At 35.8% G+C, this 20,192-nt stretch overlaps 1 protein-coding gene across 1 annotated transcript; it reads right to left on the bottom strand.

Moving 5' to 3' along the window:
• Nucleotides 1-30: 30 nt before the first annotated feature.
• On the bottom strand, nucleotides 31-396 carry LOC110901267. Its single transcript, XM_022148106.1, has one exon. The coding sequence runs from the start codon at nucleotides 394-396 to the stop codon at nucleotides 31-33; it is 366 nt and encodes a 121-aa protein (XP_022003798.1).
• Between the last annotated feature and the right edge of the window lie 19,796 nt (nucleotides 397-20,192).

Raw genomic sequence — 20,192 nt, 5'->3', positions numbered from 1 at the left:
AATATTCATCTCACGCATCATTCGTTGTGCCTACGCTAATTGCCTAATTGCTGCGGTACACTTTTGTAGTCCAGAGAAACCAACTTTGCGACTTGCACTTGCCCTTTGCGTGAAAAAAGGGGATTCGCCCGCAAGATCATTGGAAATTTTAACGAATAGTCGTCGGCTCATACGAAACCTATGCTTAAACTGAACATCATCGTACAAAGGAGTTTCACAAAAATAATCTTGCATTAGACGTTCATGAGCAACTAACCGATTCCGTTCAAGAGGCGGTTGTTTGGTACGCGATGCAGAGGATTCGGCTTCTTCTCGCAAATAATTAATCGCCTCCTGCGTTATGGCGATAACCATATCGTCAAGAACACCGTCGGATGAGGAGCTCGAAAAAGACATTTTTTAGTTGTGATTGGTGTGTGTTTTAGTTGTGATTGGTGTGTATTTTGGTTGTGATTGGTGAGTTTTTTAGTTTATGATGGGTTTATATATATAATAGAATAAAAAAAGGTTTTTTTTTTTTTTTTAATAATGGACCGTTTGACAACGGTCAAATTTGACCACCTCTCCTCCTTCAACGCGAAACAAGTCCGTTACCATGGTGGCGAGCCATCTATGGCGCCCCAAGTTAATTTCCAAGGTGTGGGTGGATAGCGCCCCGGGGCGCTATAGTGTCCTAGCTGGCGGGGGTGGCGCCCCCACACCCTCCGGCCTTAAAAAAACCACCTTTGCAAGAATCTAATTTGCGTGGGTCTTAGGTTTTAGGGGGGGGGTGGGCAAGGGCACACCGGTGAGCTATAACGAGCCAATTGTTTTCCAAATTCAAATTAAACCTATATAAACTCTTTCCACATGATATGTTATGTATCTAAAAATATTGAGCCCCATGAGAATAGACCCTTGGCAGTCAGCCACCCCTTCCTTAACCCGAACCGACCCCGTTTAAGTGCAACAAGCTAGCGCGATTAAAGGGTCATGTGGGAATGCTTTTGAAAACACAAGACACGTTTAGGTGAATTGCTACCATCCAGACTCTTAAACACTTAAACTTCTCATGCCAATATATAACGTAACTGATTGATTTGGTTTCCGTTGGTTTTGGTAGACTTTGAACTGCGCTGGAGTAGACGAAAAATCAAAATGCAGTTATCTAAAATCAACAACCAAACCAATTGAATGTGTTCGGCTGTTCCAGGGTGGTATCGGCTTTTAACCTTTTGAACCAGCTTTTCACACCTTTCAAGGGTTTTTTTGTAACCGGATCGGTTAACCGTTCTGGCCGGGTTTTTTTTTCCAATTTTAAACTGGTTATTAGTGTAACCAGTTCGATTATAAACCGGGTTTTCAAGGATATAAACCCAAACGGCCAAACCTATAATAACCTATAGGTTAAAAAAAATGGTTAACCTATAATTAATTAAAAATAACCGGTTATTTTTGGTTTTTTTAGCACTACAAAAAATCCTAGAAAAAAAATATAAAACATATAAATAAACATCCATTATTATTTATTTTTCATATTTTATAACGAACACTATATCGACTTGAAAAAAAAAAGTATCTTGTACATTTGATTTTTAATATATAATTGTTTATTTGCCTCCATCTGATGATATTTGTGCTTGATCTCTGGTGGGATTGTTTTTCAATGTGACCAACCTCGAGCACTCAAGCTAGCCCATTTCAAACATACGAAACTTTTAACGTGTTTTGTGATTTTTGATTTCTTAAGTGTTTTTTTAGCTTGGATGAATTTGTGACTAACCCAATACACAAAACACACATGTTATGGGGTGAAAATGGTTAAAAAAAGGCGATCTAATAGCTCTATAACGACCATAATGTCGTTTTCAAACGGCTATATAATGGTCAAAAGCGGCTAGTTTGGCTTAAAAAAATAATAAATAAGATAACCGCTTAAAGTAGGTTAAAAAACCAGTTTAATAACCGTGAAGTGCTAAAAAATCCCAAATCAATTACTAACCTATTGCTAGAAAACCACGTCATCATTTACTCCTCTACCGGTTACAAAATGGTTACGGTTTTGATTATTAACATGTTTTGTTTAAATAACAGGTTATTTTACCGGTTTTGTTTAAATAACCGGTTATTTTATGCACTTCAACCACTTACTTAAATGTAGCTAACCACCAAGTTCATACAGGACCAATGTTTTAAAAACCGGTAAATACCGGCCGGTTATACTGGTATTACCGTCTCCAGATGTAAATCCGGTACGAAACACCCCGGTAAATAAGTGAAACAGCATAAGGTTTGTATCGCCGGTAAAATCCGGTATACCGGTTTGAAACGTAATACCGGTACCGGCCCAGAGTTATTTTAGTTTGGGTTGTTACTTTATTATATATGTTACTTATCTTACGTAATTTTTATATATTATGATTATTCGTAACTAAAAATTCTTATTTAATATTATATGAAATGAAAATAGTTATTCTCTAGTTGATGAGGATGACGATAATAGTGAATTTCATCTTTTATGCGATCGTGAACTTGATGTATTCAACACCCAAATGGGTTAAACATATCGTACACTTTGATTTAAAAGAGCTTGTTGGAAAATTGAATGATTTTCAATTATCTTTTGGATTATTTTTTATTATGGATTTACTTCTGAATCATCTTTTAATATGTAATCATTCATTTTTGGATTAACTTTTAGGTTGATGTTGTAACTTATGAAATTACAGAGTTAGCTAGTTAACCCAGTTGAACCGCTCGGTACAACCTGGTTCAACCAGTTGAACCATTATTTAGCCTAATCCGGTTTGATTTAAAAACCGGTTTTTAAAATATTGTACAGGACTATAAGGCATATACATAAAATGTAGCAAACCAAAAAATTCCAAACAAACTACCAACACAATTGTTGAGCCCAGCCCAGATGAAATTTTCATTTATCAAAAGGTGATCTTTACGGAAGCCTCCATTTTCTCCGAGTACTAGTATACAACCTATTTATTTCTTTAAAGAAAAATGTAATTAGTTATTTTAACTCATAAAAGCTAAATTGTGTGTGTATACTAACAAAACTAACCAGCTTAAAATAATATTAGTTGTAGAATGTCTAATATGGATTACCATTTGCCGTTAAAAGGTAAATTAAAGGCTTTCCCGAGTAGATGATAGATGATTAAAAAAAGATGTGGATGGATAATACTATAAAAAGTTGTGGTTAACAAGAATTGCGACCCGTCGCAATGCGGCAGGGATTCTTTAGTTATAACTAAGTCGATCTAGGACCCGCACGTTATGTTAAACCTGTCAAACGGGAAAAAATAGACGATGTAAAAACGTTCATCCACACACGCACGTTGCGTCGTGTTAACTCGCAAAATTTAGAACGAAACATAAAAACGTTAAACCAAAGACGCACGTTGCGATGTGTTACGTCACAAAATTTAGGACCCAACATAAAGCGAAAAATTTGTGGAAAATGAAAACTATAAATGACCAAAGTTGAAAGTAAAAAAAGTTGTGAGGATAGATTGCAAAAGCTAAAAAGTTTTGGGTTAAAAGTAAAAAAACAAATAATTTTGGGTTAAAAGTAATTTATGAATTACTTTTGGGTGAAATGTAAAAAAAAAAATAAATTTTTTTTGGAAAACCCCCAAAGCCAAGGTTACAACAACCATATGCATAACCATTTTTTCTTTGAGAAACCCCCAAAGCACACCCGCGTTGCGGCAGGACGTAAAACGGTATCAAATAGTACTAATGTCACACAACCGTCGTCGACCACCAACACTGACTCGACATAGGATCTGCGTGTTGCGACGAAGCTGTCAAACATGGAAGATAAAAACGTTGAACCACACATGCACGTTGCGCCGTGTTAACTTGCAGAATTTGAAACAAAACATAAAAAAGTTGAACCACAGTCGTAAATTGCGTCGTATTAACTCGAAAAATTTAGAAATATACGTAAAATTAAAATTTGCGGAAGATGAAAAGTATAAGTGACAAAAGTTGTGAAGTTAAATTGCAAATAATGAAAACTTTGGATTAAAAGAAAAAAATCAAGTTTTTTTTTTTTTTTTTTTGAAAAAGTCCCAAAGCACAAGGTACAAGTTGTATTGCATATTTTTGTTGCTTATTTATAGTAATAAAATAAAATACATGACTAAAAATATTATAACTTTGTATTATCTTTGATTTCTAATAAGGAGTAAATTGCCAAAATCGTCCATGAGGTTTGGGTGTGTTTGTCTGTTTTATCCAAAACAATTTTTTTGTACCATATAGTCCTTCACTTTAGGGATTTTTTACCATTTTCATCCAAACATCTGGCTTTTTTGCCAAAATCGTCTCTAAGATTTAGGATTTTTGTCATTTTCATCCAAATGTTTGATAGAAAAAAATAAAACAAATTAGATGTTTGGATGAAAATGGCAAAAAATCCCAAAAGTGAAAGACTATATTATACAAAAAGTTGTTTTTGATGAAAATGACAAAAATGCCCAAAACTCAGGGATGATTTTGGCAATTTACTCTTTAATAAGTATTAATAGTACACTCGTTGGAACGATAAAAAACGCGGGATTTTATGGTATAATTTTTTTAATAAAATAATCATGCATAAAAAGTTATGGATGTTTTAAATATGATGAGGGAAATGGCATGTGATTAGCATGTGCATCCTTGTTTGAATCTTCCCAATTTACACCTCCTAGTAGTTGTAAGGTTCCAAATATTTAAAAAAAAACGTCACCGCGTCAATCTTAGCCACAAATCACAAAGATTTTGTGGCTGAAAATCGTTCTCACAGTTTTCACAATTTCAGTCGTTTTCTCTTGATCCCGTTTCCATATATGTATGTATATATATATACTCATATCGTATCGTGCGAGCATCCTCTAAGGCTAAAGGTGTGGGGGTCATTGTTGGGAGATGATTCGCCACGTAGGAACATAAATGGAAGGCTATATTACCCTCTTCCCTAATTCACCGTGGTTTGCATGGATTAAACCATGGCAATCATGGTCCTTCCTTCCATTTTCAAGAAATCATTTCCTTTTTTTTAGACAAAGATAAATTAAAATAAATAAGGGGATAGTAGTTTTGGGTTATGACCACACCCTTAGGTAGTGACGGAGTTTGACCAAAAGTTTCGAGGGGGCGTAAAGTGATGGGACCCAAAAAAAAATTTCCTATCGTTATGTTTTGGGTCGGCTTCGATTCAGGTCGGGTCAAATAATAATAGTTTCAAATAAAACTAAAAAAATTTATTCATTCAAAGGACTTGTTCTTGCACATAGAAAAACTAAATATTGTATAACAAAGAAAAGACCTATATATATATATATATATATATATATATATATATATATATATAATGATACGAGATAAATGAAACTTGGACAAAGAATTACAACCGGCGATCTTTAAGATTTTTTATTTCATCAATTATGTCTTCCGAATCAAATTTATCAGCAATTTTTTTTTCTATGAAAATCATCAAGCTATTTGAGAGATATTAAGTTTATTGTGTGGTGAGTAATTATATATATATATGGAACCCATTAAGTGGAAGTTACCTTTGAAATCAATCTCCACCGTCGGATCATGCTGAGATTAAATCTTAGCCACTTAAACTCACAAAATTAACCGCTATTGTGGCGGTTCAGAGCGGTTATTAGCGGTTTCCTTAATGGGTGGTTAGCTCCACATTTTCCTACCCATTATCTCCACAACTTTGGTGGTTATCTCCTAATGGGTGGTTAGCCCAACTTTTCAGCAAGTAGTGGGGATAGCGGTCTACGTAACTTCCAAGCATAATGTGTATAAAATACGTAGGGAGCATGAAAACGTATTTCATTTTGTTGGTCACATAACCAAGACAAACACTGCAGATTTCTCACAAGACATATTTCGTGCTATGCAGTACCTATTTTCAACATCAGAGTTTGCATGCAAGGTAACTCTGATTTTCTACATGGTGCGGAATTTAAGTGTATGATCCAAAAGTGACAAAATACATATTATATATATTGTATTAGCAACTTAAGAAACTTTCCATTTCCGCTTTCTAACAATGATTCTGAAGCCAAGCAGGACTGGCTTATATTTAGTCCGATCAGAGAAACACTCCCAAGTGTTGAGATCCTTTATTACGGCCAATGTTTCAGCCCTACAAATCTCAGTTTGAGAGAGATTAGTGAAGAGGTGACCTTTTTTTATGTAATTTTAGAATACCAATGCATCAAATTATACGATTTTAGAGTTGCATGCATGCATGAGTGTATTTTTATTTTGTTGATTTTATTATATAATTGAAGCCCCTCCACTTGATGTATCACATTTTAGCTTTCTAAAAAAGCTTTTGTAGCCAAGTAGGACCAACACATCAGCCCGATCAAGAAAGAACAAAAGGTTTGTTCTACTTTAACAATACTGGAAAATGTTTATTTTACTTTTAACACCACCGGTAAAAGTTTAGACATGTTGAATATTTATATTTCTTTTCATAAGTTTCAGACTAACACTAGCAGGAACAAAGTGGGGCAACGAGGGAAGTTGGGGTTGCAACTGCCCTTTAGCATATCTATATAATACGCAAATAGTGTCTTAAAAAAATATTTTTTCTCAACAGAACTTGCGGAGCACTTCAACTTATAGAAATGAAGTACATTTTCGAAGTTGACGATTACAAAAGCCAAGGTAAGATAAACTAAACAGTAGAGATGGAGACGTACATGTTTCATTGTTATAATATAGTTATGCTTTTTTTCATCTCATCCGAGTGACATGGAACAAAAGTAGCAAAGGATAAGTGGAAATGGATACATTTACATGGAGCAAAAGTAGATCCGAATGAAACCACAAACTAACTTGCCAAGGTAATTTATTTTATTAAATATTCTACTAACGTACTTCATTAAATGTAATCAACAATGAATTTTGTTTTCTTGTAAGATGTGTATTTTTATGTTTATTTTATTTTTTAGAAAGACAGGTTTGGGCCCCTGAACCGGTTTAAAAAAACTAATTTTCAACTTAGAAAGACTGTCTTTCAACTATGATACTTAATTCCAAAACGGCTTGCGAGTCAATCTGCAACTCCAAATTCTTCAACTTTATATCATAATCACCCACTAAATTCACATCTGATTCCATTTTTATTTCCATGCAGGGTTGGCATTGCTCAACGGCCTAGGTTTTGGTAAGATTAGAAAACCAATCATTTGAGTAAATTCAGGAGCACATTTGTCCTTTTACAACTCATCCTATATTTGCCATGTATTTAAATACCCTCGCATAAAGACTTTTGAGAATGCTTCACCAAGGGTGAACTTATCTTGGCACGGTGGGATATATTATCACATAAGAACATTTAAACCATGCCACATGTTGCCCTCTTGCTACCATATATTAGTGTTGATACTTTGACAAATGGGCATCATGCATCAAGTCAACAAGTCAAAAAAAGGCCATCTTTGAGGTTAAAGAGGACGATCCAAAAGCCGAAAAAATTGAGGGAGTAAACCATGTTTGATAGTTACAAAACTTTCCCACATTGTTGCCTACCGTTTACTTTTGCATTAAAATGATATCATTTCATGTTTTGTCATTCTATCACTTTTATTTTGTATTGTTGTGTGGTTGTATACTATTCACGTTCGTTTTCCTTTTATAAATTAAAAACGGTGCTTTTGTTTATAATGTTGTTTAGACTTGTGTCCACTTAATGTGGGTGTTTGGGATTGCTTATTTTGAGCTCCTTTTTGTAGTGTTTGGATAATGGGTTTTGAGAATAAGTTTTAGTGGTTTGAAAAGAAGAAAAGGAAAAGTTAGACGGTTGCAACCTTTTCAAAAAATGATATGGAAAAGAAGAAAAGGAGAAGCGTTCCCGAACACCCTCAATATATATTATCTTTGTTTGTTACGTTGTTAGCGTAAGCCGTCCAACGGACGGGTATTAAACTAGTTAAGGGTTAAACAAATAAAATAAGAGTTAAAATATATTTACCAAACTACCCATCATTTAGGAAAAATAATTGGGGGGGGGGGGATCCTATATAATTTTAAATTTTCGGACGAAAAATCGGACCAGTTGGTGGGTGCACCCCCGGGCACCCATTATACTTCGTCCCTGCCCTTAGGATAGTGGTTTTGGATTGTAGATTAGAGGTGAGTGACATGACACTGACGTGGAGGGTCATGATGGTTATGATCACACCCTATAGTCTAACGTGTGTATAAAAAGTTAACATGTTACGTAATTACCATATATGTATTCATGTCGCATCGGGCGAGCATCCTTTAATGTGTGTGTATATATATATAAAGCGGACTATAATTACTACGAAACTAATAAATTATTGTACTATACATGAATAGTAGGGTAAAGATCCGGTACAAAAAGTTCTTAACCTAGGAAGTGTAGGAAATCGGGTCAAACGAACTCCGATTGAGCTCATTTCAACGGCGTTGGAACCGGCTCGTCGAAACCTAACCAGAAACCCTAACCCCTTAAACCTAAACCCTAAACCCTAAAAAAACCCCTAAAGCTAAACCCTAAGGCTAAACCCTATGCTAAACTCTACGCTAAACCCTAAAATCTAAATTATAAACCCTAAAAGCTAAACCCTAAATGCTAAACCCTAAGGCTAAACCCTAAATGCTAAACTCTAAAGCTAAACCCTAAATACTAATGCCAAACCCTAAAACTAAACCCTAAATACTAATGCCAAACCCTAAAACTAAACCCTTAAGCTAAAATCTAAAGCTAAACCCTAAAAATTAAACTCTAAACCTTAAAAGCTAAACCCTATATATATTTGAATAGGATTCGACGAGCCGGTTCTAACGCCGCTGGAATGAGGTTAATCGGAGTTCGTTTGACCTGGTTTCCTACACTTTGTAGGTTAAGATTGTTTTGTATTTGATCCTACCCCATGAATAGTATACTTTTTTTCAAGATTTGTTTCTTTGTCTCTGTACATGAAGAGTATACTTTTTTTAAAGATTTGTTTCTTTGTGAAATTAACTCATAAACAGAGCATAATGCAACCGTGATTTAAACGTGCAGTGGTTAAAGCTGACTCAACAGGTTAAAGTTAGTTAACTCAAGTGAACTGTGTGGCCTTGGTTCAAATCCCTCAATTATTTTTTGGTACCTTTTATTATTTTTTATATTTTAGAAATGTCAAGAAAGTCTTCAAACTTAAATGTATTTTTTTTTCTTATTTAACTAACTCCCGAGTTTATGTAAAAGACTATTTTACCAACACTATTGTTCTGTTAACTTATTTCGGTTAATTTTTTACTTTCAAAATATAACAATACATGTTTCGACTTAGAAAAATATATAACTTTAGATTCCGTCACAAAGTACGTCTCACTTAAGCCATTCATTTATCCAATGCCTTCTTCCTTCATGGACCCCAATAATTTATTTAATTTTCTTCTCCTATCAGAAATTGAACAATTGAATAAGTGTTATTGTGGTCCATTGAAGTGGGAATGTGGTCCTTGAAAGAAAAGCCTATTTTTGTGGGTAAAAGGAACATTAGATAAGAGTAGAGAGTTGTGGGATATTAATGCCATTTAAGTTCTACCACCACCTTATCCTCTTGAATCCTTCAACCCCAAAACAAAAACATCAGATTCATATAAGATGTAGGATGCTTGTTAGCTTCATCTTAAGTATTATATGTAAGATTTTCAAGAAATTGGCTTTGGGGTGAGTTTAATCTCTTACGGTTACGTAATCGATCCGAATTCACTTATTCCATAAAGTTATTCGGATAGAAACAGAATGATTATCACCATGGTCGTGTTACATGAAAGTGATTGCTCCAATAATGTATACACACACTTAAAATTTCTATAATTGACATGACTAGATAGACATAAAGACTTTGATAAAAATGTCAGAACAGTTCATCATGACATAGAAGACACTAATAGTAATGTTTATACGTGACAGCTAAATTATCACGCGTATTGAACTATATAGTTTAATCATAGTGATGTATATGGGTCCTTAATATTCTCGATTTTCGTTCATTAGCCATGAAAAAAAAGTTTGTGATTGCAAATGTTTGTCCATTCCAAGCACTATTGGTAAAGGTGTGGAAAGGTCCATTTTCTATGGGTTTTGCTTTCTATTCGTTAACTTTTTGTATCACATCTTCAAATGTGTTTGCATCTAATAAACAACACACATTCTTTGTTATTGTTTATTCCCATAAAATAGTTTTAAACCCATTGAAGATAAATAGTTTTAAGTATGATCTTAAACTCTTCTTCAAGTATACAAGTTTTGATATATTAAATAAAACTATAACCGCTTAAAGTTTGACAACTGATTTTTGTTCTTTCTGTCGAAGACACGTTGTAGTTAAAACTAGATAAGAGAGATCAGAGAAGCAATGATCATCAAAGGCATACCTAAATATCTTATTAGAACATCCGTAATGGTTAATGTCCTATAAGGGCATTTTTCGTCATATCCGCATCATAATGCTCCTTTAAAAAAATGTGTAACGGTTAATGCACTTTAAATTATTACTTTCTGTTTTGTTTTCTTTCCATTTGGGCATTATACTAGAAATATTTCTCCCTATTCATGCCCCTATAATGATCTAGGAGACGGTATTGGAGGCGTTATCAATCCTCTTTATGCCCCTATAATGTTTCATTACGCATGGTCTTATCAAAATTTATTATCTATCTTACTATTTTAATTTTTCTTATTAAACCAAGTGTCCACTTTCAGAAAAATAGATAATAACGGTAGTATCTCTTTAATTATACCTAATCCCTAACCTTACCACCCACTAATATTAAAAATATAATCTTATTATGTTTTTAAAGGTGTTATCATAACTTTATGTTTTTTTTTTCTTATTACGTGGCTTATTTGATCGACTAGGCCCAAACTGTCAGTATCATCGTATAGATTCGAACCATGAAAAGCTTTCATTTAAAAGAACGAATTTTAGACTATGTTTGGTTGTTCGATAAGGAATCGGATCCATTTTTTTTTTTTTTTTTTTGAAAAGTATACTTCATGAACAACCGCCGACCCAAACCGGGCCGACAAAACAAACAACACAAAACAGGAAAACTACATATTTACAAAAGAGACCCAATCCTTCCAATCTACGTCTTATAACTAGATCTATTAGCGAACCAAAAATGGCCCAACGCCTTAACCTCACTCAGAATAGAATCAATTTTAATCGGGGAAATGGAAAATTTGAACTTGTTCCTCGCACGCCACAAACTCTAACAAGCTATCAAAATAATACCTTGCACCGCAACCTATTTTCTTTCCGAAACTCTGATTATTTATTTCTGATCCATATTGAACAACAAAACATATTTCTAACGACGACTAAGATTAACTCTGATTCTTACTTTAATGAGTTTTGAAACAAATAAACCCTACTTTCAATCAATGAAACTTAGCTTTTCTATATTGTCTCAATGGAACTAGTGGTGCACAAAAAACTCGAACCCGGACTCGGACCCGAAAATAAAACCCGGAACAAGGTATTATAAAACCCGGGTTTTTTATACCCGAACCCGACCCTACCCATAGGGTAGGGGTTGGGAATGCATTTCTGTTATAAAACCCGGAACCGGGTTTTTTATACCCGTTTTCAACCCGGGTTTTACTAGTACCCGGTTTCAACCCGAACCCGAAACCGGGTTTTTTCAATACCCGGTACGGGTTTCCCAATACCCTGTTCAGGTTTTTCGTTTTTTTGTGTTTTTTCGAGTTTTGTAACGGCTATATAGCCGTTAGAAAGTGTATTATGATCATTTGTTTGGTTTACATTGTATCTCTATACCCTATAAAAGAGGTCTTTGATGACGAACAATAAACGAAGACGATCAAGTTATTCGAAGCTATCTATGTTCATCATCTTATTCGATCCGGTTCAATGATTATTTAGATGTCATGTACTTCTATGTTTTATGAAATAAAAAGGTTTTGCATTTTATATTTCTATGATTTATCCAAAAAAAAATGAATACCCGAGGCATACCCGAACCCAACCCGATCCATACCCGAACCCGAAAATAGGGGTATTATAATACTCGGGTATTAGAAAACCCGACCCGAACCCGCGTATATAGGGTATACATTTTTTATATAAAACCCGGACCCGACCAGAGTATTGTCAATACCCGATTTTGTAGAACCCGATCGTACCCGAACCCGGTTCCATACCCGGAACCGGGTATTCAGAAAACCCGATTTGTGCACCACTAAATGGAACGTTTAAAATCCCATGACTTAAATGAAACCAAAGACATTCTTAGACTTTGGGGTGGAGAGGGGATGGGTTGGGGGCATTGCTCGACACGTGGCGAGGGTAGGATCTACAAGCTAAAACTCAAAAATTAGGGGTGCGGTGGGGGGTCCCTTAGCTGGGCGTGGCCAGCCATGTGAAAATTATTATTTTTTTTGTTTAAACTATTTAAAATTTCATTTAATAAAAATAACACACTAATTAAATTAAAAGATTACATAGCATATTTAACAAAAATACGAAGAAAATAAAAAAAAACCTACAAAAAAATAAATAAATAAAAACTACATAAAAGTTACTCTGTTATATTTTTTCATTATTTCTTCTTTCATTTCCAACGTCATTGTCAATTATGGGCCGGTAAGATTATCGACGGGCCTGATGAGAAATTTCATTATTTCTTCCTCCGTTGTTTTTCTTGTGGCTTCTTTTCTTGCCGTTTTTGATGATGAACCACCAACATCTTGCAGGTGAGTTTCGAGCACGGATTCGGGCTGGGATAGGCTTACTGGAATAGACGAGTCATCGTATGGAAAGTTTGTGTATACACAGTTTCCTATATACGATGCGATTGCAGCTAGATCAGGACACGACGATGAGTATACTAAACCGCTTGGTGATTGTTGTGGATGGCCGTGTGGGGTTCGGGCTGGGATAGGCTTACTGGAATAGACGAGTCATCGTATGGAAAGTTTGTGTATACACGGTTTCCTATATACGATGCGATTGCAGCTAGATCAGGACATGACGATAAGTATACTAAACCGCGTGGTGATTGTTGTGGATGGCCGTGTGGGGTATTTGGGTCAGGTTTGGTGGAGGACGGTTTGGTGGAATTAATGATCCGGAATCTTGGATCCCGGGTAAGTACAGTATCATGAGTATTAACGACATCAACCAACTTTTGCTCTTTTGCTTTTGATTTGTGTCCGCAAGTGATTAACATTGACTTAGCCCATCCGAAGGAACCGCTAACATAGTTGGAAGAAATGTTGAAGAGGCTTCCAACGGTCGGGAATGAAGACTGAATATTCCCGGGAATTTTCGGGATACAGTTATTTCCATTTTTTATATAATGGGGAGATTGAGATCGTAATAGGTCAATGAACTTCACTTCTACATGATACAACACACCTAAAACTCACTCTCTGTAACACTTATAATGGATCTCCATTGCTCGCGAGTTGTAATATCTTTTACAATTAATAAGAACAACAAGAGGGAGTGTGATGTTTAGTCACCTCCTGACGTTTTATGTCGGAGATCCCTAAAGATCAAGGGCTTTCCTCGTGATCACCCGTCCCATTTTCTTACTTACATTATCATACTTGTTACACAAATCATTCAAGTACACTACCTCACATACAAATTTGATCACAAAGTTCGTCTTGATAATTTTTTTACCAAAACAATTTGGCGCCCATCGTGGGTGAGTGATGCTTTTCATTTTCAAGTTTTTTTGTTAACTTCACTATTTCTCAAACACCTTTTCAAAGATGTTGTCCCAATCCAAGCCTTTTTCTTCTGTGATCCTATCTTTAAGCTTTAGGTTGAGCAACCCTTTTCCCCTCCTCTATCATATCAAAAGAAAAATGACAATCCAATAAAAAAGACAACATCTGTTGGCTACTGGAGTACCTATCTTTATCTTGAAAGATGAAATCATTTCTATGTTCTCACAAGTGAAATAACATATGGAACAACAACAGGAGACTAATCAGATGTTGATAAAAAGGATAGAAAAGATGAAATCAGAATCGAAGAAGCTAGTGGAGGCGACGACCACTCAATTGCAACCCTGGATTCTGAATTTGATACTGCATGATCCTCAGGAAACTAACCGGGAGATTTCATCTCCATGTAGTCTTGAACGAGGAATGTTGAACTAACTTAGGTTGTTAGAGTTTTAGCAACAAGAGATTCCGAAACCACCCCAGGATCATAAACGCAGAACATTAACATTGGTAACATTTCCGATAGTCAGTTTTTGAACACTAACAATGTTGGACTTATGCAGGATGCAGAGATCGGTTCGATTATGGCCAAATAACTAAAGAAGCTGGAGGATATGATCTTAAGTATACCTTGTTGTCCAAACGATATTGGTGTGTGTGAGGTGTAATATGTTTTTATTAATATTTTAACCCCATTTTACACATTAATCAAGTTTTAAATTTATAAAACACGATATTCTACTAACACTAAACACACACATGGGCACTGAAATAAAAAATAAAAATAAAACAGATAGACAAGATGAATCACTTGGATCCGACTCGCCTTTAATGTATCCTTTGATAATTTCCGCACTTTTGCACTTTTTAAGAAGTTATCTTAGTTATAGTAGTAGGCCCCTCTTTTGAAGGTGACGCTACCCTCAACTAGTGGTTTGAGTCAGCAAGGATACAATCCCAAATGGTCGGAATATTGAAAGATAATTAATTAAGTTATTAATGCGAAAAGTGGTAGACCCCTCTTTTGAAGGTGACGTTACTCTCAGCTAAGTGGTTTGAGTCAGCAGGGATACAATCCCAAGTAGCCGGTTTAATGTATTAATAGTAGTTTGCATACGAGGGGATCAAGCCATTCGCACCCCCGCCATCCAATACCAGTGGGTATTGAAGGAGGTCCTAGTAAGCTTGACCCAGGTCCTTGCAGGATCTATACACTGAACAAGGCAAGAACCTTACTAAACCATTCCCTTAACCCCCGACCAGGTAGCCAACATATCTCTATATAGACCGTAGAGATATGAATGGTGTAAATCTTTTACTTTATATAGACAGTAAAGTAATGCCAAGACACCACGGACAAATGATAAAGAAGTTTCACCTTCAACATAAGAAACTAGTTATTAAAGTCATTAATACAAAACCAAATAAAAAGTGCGAAAAGATTAAAAATCAAAAGTAATACATTAAATGCTTGTCTTCACCAAGTGATGTAAGAGACTTAGCCAAACATGGCCTTTGATTGACAAGAACTCTTACTATCAATCTTGGATCCCAAGACTACTACACACTCTCTAAGGTGGATGATGGATGATGGTGGTGGATGTGGGTGTTGTAGTGGTGGTGGAGTGGTGGCAAAGTGGGAGAGATGTGGTTTGCCAAGTGATGCCTTTGAAGAGACCCAAGCACCCCTATTTATAGCCTGTACAGAAGCCCGGCCACGGCCCGTGTTCGCTGGATACGCCCCCGTGCCCATCCCTTTTCTCTTCCTTCATTAATTGCATTTGTCAGCATTGGGCTCCACACGGCCCGTGTTCGCTGGGTACGGCCCCGTGTGCAGAAGCGTATCTGTACTATCAAGATTTGCAAGATTCTGCAAATCTTAGCGTTGACCATGCCCCGTGCCGAGCTGGGCACGCCCCCGTGGTGGGCGTAGAAGCTTCCACAACTTTGTCCATTTCTGCAGACATCTGACCACGCCCTCGTGTCAAATGAGCACGGACCGTGGTCAGCCTTCTATTTCTTGTTTTTGCTTTTGGGGATCTGCCGAGGGGTCGGGCATGTCACGTTTATTCCTTTTCTTTGTATTTATGTTAGTTTTTGTTGCATATTTGTTCCTTTTGTTCGTTTAAGCTCATTTGGTCCTGAATATACAAAAGTAAGACAAAAGCACACTTTTTCCAACATTAGTACTAAAAAAGGGTTAGTTTTATGCCTCATTTGATGTACTTTATATGTTGCATTTTACACACATCAATACCTAAACTATCCTCATCAAGCCATAGGATCTCGAGATTTGCTTCTCCAATATGTGACGCAGAGATCCCTAAGCGCTTTCAAACTCCCAACATGAAGCGACATGATGGGACGACGGATCCTGAAGAGCACATTGCCCAGTACAGGGAAAGGATGGAAATCAACCTTATCCCTATTGTCCAAAATGAAACTTGTTTGTGCAAAGGCTTCAGATCACTTTTACAGGACCCACCTTAAAATGGCTACTAAGTGTTCCGCCTAATTCTATTACTGCATTTTCTCATTTGGTTAACTTTTTTAATAATCAATTTTCACGCAGTAGAATATGTGAGCAAGTTTGGTCTAGAATCCCTATATATTCTAAATCTTGACATCGTTACAACAGTTCAAGCTTTCAAAAGGAGATTGAAGAGTTATTACCCCTTTTATGAAGATCTCGTTATGAACCCATGCAGGAATTTGGATGAAGTTAGGAATCGTGCTCTGAGACTCATAAGGCTTGAAGAGGATGAGAAAATCCAAAAACAGATCGACATGCCATCCAATTATGATCATCCTAATTGAAAGTTGGAATCCATCTTACAAACCCTATAGATCTAAACCTTATTCAAAATCTCACAACCCAAAGAAAGACAAGAGCCAGGATCCTGACAAAATCCCATGACGAGCAACATGCCCTCCTCCAGATGCGAAGGTAACTAATCTTATACCAATTTTGTATTTTGGTGGTTCTGACATTTTTCATACTTCTTATCCAGCAGCTAGGAGACATGCCAAAGAAGCGAAAGAGGAAAAAGGAGACATGCCTACTAGAACATCAACCCTAACCGATAAGAGAGTGATCTTGTTCGATGAGGAGGATACATAAAATGTTCAAAATCCTTACCATGACGGCTTGGTCATCACCTTGTATGTTGCCAACCATTTTGTTTGCATGATCCTGATTTATGGGGGCAGCTCTGTCAACATCATCTAACTAGAGGCCTTGAAAAGGATGAATATCCCTGAAAGTGAAATTGTAACGAGGTCCTTAATACTGGTAGGATTCATTGGAGAGGTCAACAACATAATTAGACAGATCAAGCTACCTGTTTTTATCAGAAGGGTAAACTCCATCCAAAGATTTTGTGTGATTGACTCGTTATCTTGTTATAACATTATTTTAGGGACACCATGGATCCATGATATGAAAACGTTGCCGTCAATGTATCACTATGCGTTAAATTGCCAAAACTCTGGGAAGTGAGCCATATCAATTAAAGAAGCAAGCACGACACATCCTCGAAGCTAGCGAGCAAGATGTCAAGGAAATGTCCTTAGATCTTGCAAACCCAAATATTAAAGTGCTTATAGGATCCAATATCCCCAAGGATATTGAGCTAGAACTTTTAAATGTTCTGAAAAATAGGATGTCGGCCTTTGCTTAGAAGCATGAGGACATGAAAGGTATATCTAAAGATATTATTACTTATAGACTTGATATTGATAAAAGTTCCAGGCCTATACATCAAAAACGCAGAAAGTTTGCACCTGAAAGATATATAATTTTCCAAGAAGAAGTCGAGAGGCTTCTTAAGTCTAGTATGATAAGAAAGGTAAAGTTCCCAACATGGAAAGCAAACATACTAGTGGCGCAAAGAAGAATGGGAAATGGAGAGTCTGCGTGAACTTCACCGACCTTTACAAAGCCTGTCCTAAGGATCATTTCCCCTTACCACACATAAATTCAATGGTTGATGCTACAACAGCCTTGATATGCTAACCTTCATGGATGAATACTCAGGATTCCAGCGAATTCAAATTCAAATGGAACCTTTGGATCAAGAAGACATTGCATTTATTGATATATTTCTATGCATTTTAGTCTCAAAATTGTAGATGCAACCTATTAAAGGCTAGTGAATATGATGTTAAACATAAATTAGGGGGCACAATGGAGGTGTACATAGATGACATGGTAGTCAAATCAAAGAAAGCCAAGGATCACCTAAGGGATCTCAAAGAAGCCTTTTACATTCTGGACCAATATAACATGAAGCTCAACCCTTCAAAGTGTCACTTTGGAGTAGGGTAGGAAAGTTTATGGGATATATGGTGACCAAAGCAGGAATAGAAGCAAGCCCGGAACAAATCAATGCTATCTTGAATTTAAAATCCGCATTGAATAATAAAGATGTACAAAGATTGACAAAAAGGGTGGCATTACTCAACACATTCATTTCAAGATCCTCATAGAGATGCAAAGAGTTCTACATTATCCTAAAGAAAAATACGAGATTCGAATGGGGTGAAAAACATGTAAAAACACTTCAGGACGAAGGAATATCTATTATCAGCACTCCTATTGATGAAACTAGAAGATGGTAAACCATTATGTAACACCCTAACCGACGGCTAAAACGTCGAGGTGATACGCAAATTATGTAAAAGCACATGATTATACTATTTAAAGTTGAAAAAATTATTAAACCAAAATTAAATATTCATGTATCAAAAAGAAGATAACTTGTTTACAAATAAGTAAACAAAATTCATATTAAATTAATCTAAGTCCAAAGCTCCTATGTGAAGCATGTCTTGGAAATAGCTCAAACATTGTTACCTAAAACATGTGTAAAATTAAGTGTCAACTTCACGAAGTTGGTGAGCAACATAGGGTTTATGTATGTATATGGATAAATTTGAAATGTGTACAATTCATATGGCGTAGTAATCATCCAAGCAATTTGCTAAACAAAACATGAAACTGGGTGTACACTCACACCTATATTGACATGAAAGTGAGGAACTACGATAAGTCAACCTCTTGCTAGTATAAGTGAGGAACTCAAAGTGTTAACCTCTTAAAACCGAGGGACTAAGACAAGTTAACCTCTTAAAAGAATGTGGTTTCAATCATCCCAAGCGTACTCCCCCTAAAAAGGCTAAGGGGTGGGTATGGGTTGTCAATCTTATAATGCTATAATATACTCCCATTCGGCTCGATCTAGTTGACGAAGATAATAACTTATAATTAATCATGTTAGTTCACTCAAATAGCAACAAGATTTTATACAAAGCCATAAAGTAACTGGATTGTAAATGTATAATAAAACTGTATATTGTATAAAGCACATGTGTCACCCCAAAATGTAAAAAGTGAACAAGGGGCTATGTAAACTCACCTTAGCAAACAAATGAAACAGGCCCGTTATTGTTGAGATAATTCCAAGGAATGATCCTAAATAGTTCAGTCATAATTTAATAGATGAGAATTAGAGATTAACGTCCAGATCTAAATTGGGAATAATTAGGGTTTGGATTATAGGTTTAGTATTTAACTGTTCAGTTAAGAAAATATATGATAGTTATATGTTACAAGTTGTGAAAATAATATGTGGCATAACTAAAATACAGGTTATTGGTTATTTGATTTAAACAATATCAAAGTATAATTATTTAAATTGTCAAATCAATATTTGTTTAGGTTTAATTTCAAAAATAATTAATTAATTTACTAATTCCAACAAACACAAACCAAACCATAACTACATCTACATCCATTCCCACATCACTTCCATTATCAATCCCACCAACCACCACAACTCTTATCACATCTCCACACCCACTTGAAGTAACAATTGAATCACAAGTAATACAATCTTTCTACTCCTCAACAGATGTAAGCCAACTCACCTTCCCATCTCTCCAAAACTTCCCAAAGCCCACAAATGTCAATGAATACTTTGAGATGAAGTTAAAACAAGCAGAGAAATAGCCGCAGAGAGAAGCAAAGGAAATGATGACAAACAGGCACAACTAATCTTATTTGAAGAACTCCAAAAGGTGAACACTCTTGAAGATTATGAAAAAGTTGTCTACAACAATTTCTCTCATGCTCCAATCACTGATCCTGATCTGAAAAAGACATTGAGAGAATATTATCTGAACCCCATTATGAAGAACAAAGCATACAAAACAACCAAAGCTTAATTCTAAGGATGGTCAACTAAAGCCTTACAAGATGAAATACTAAGGATATAAAAGTTTAAACTCAATCTAGAGTTTAAGCCAACACCTACAAACTAGAAAGTAGGGAAATGGCCCAATGACAAAAATGCCATGCTGTTGAAGAGGATGAAAGAAGAAATGCTTGCAGCAAATTTTGCAACAATGAGATTAATGGCCAAATGGGATGAGCCAACAATCACAAAGAACT

The sequence above is a fragment of the Helianthus annuus genome, chromosome 13, assembly GCF_002127325.2.
Source record: "Helianthus annuus cultivar XRQ/B chromosome 13, HanXRQr2.0-SUNRISE, whole genome shotgun sequence".
NCBI lineage: Eukaryota > Viridiplantae > Streptophyta > Magnoliopsida > Asterales > Asteraceae > Helianthus > Helianthus annuus.
This window is presented reverse-complemented; position numbering and strand designations above follow the sequence as displayed.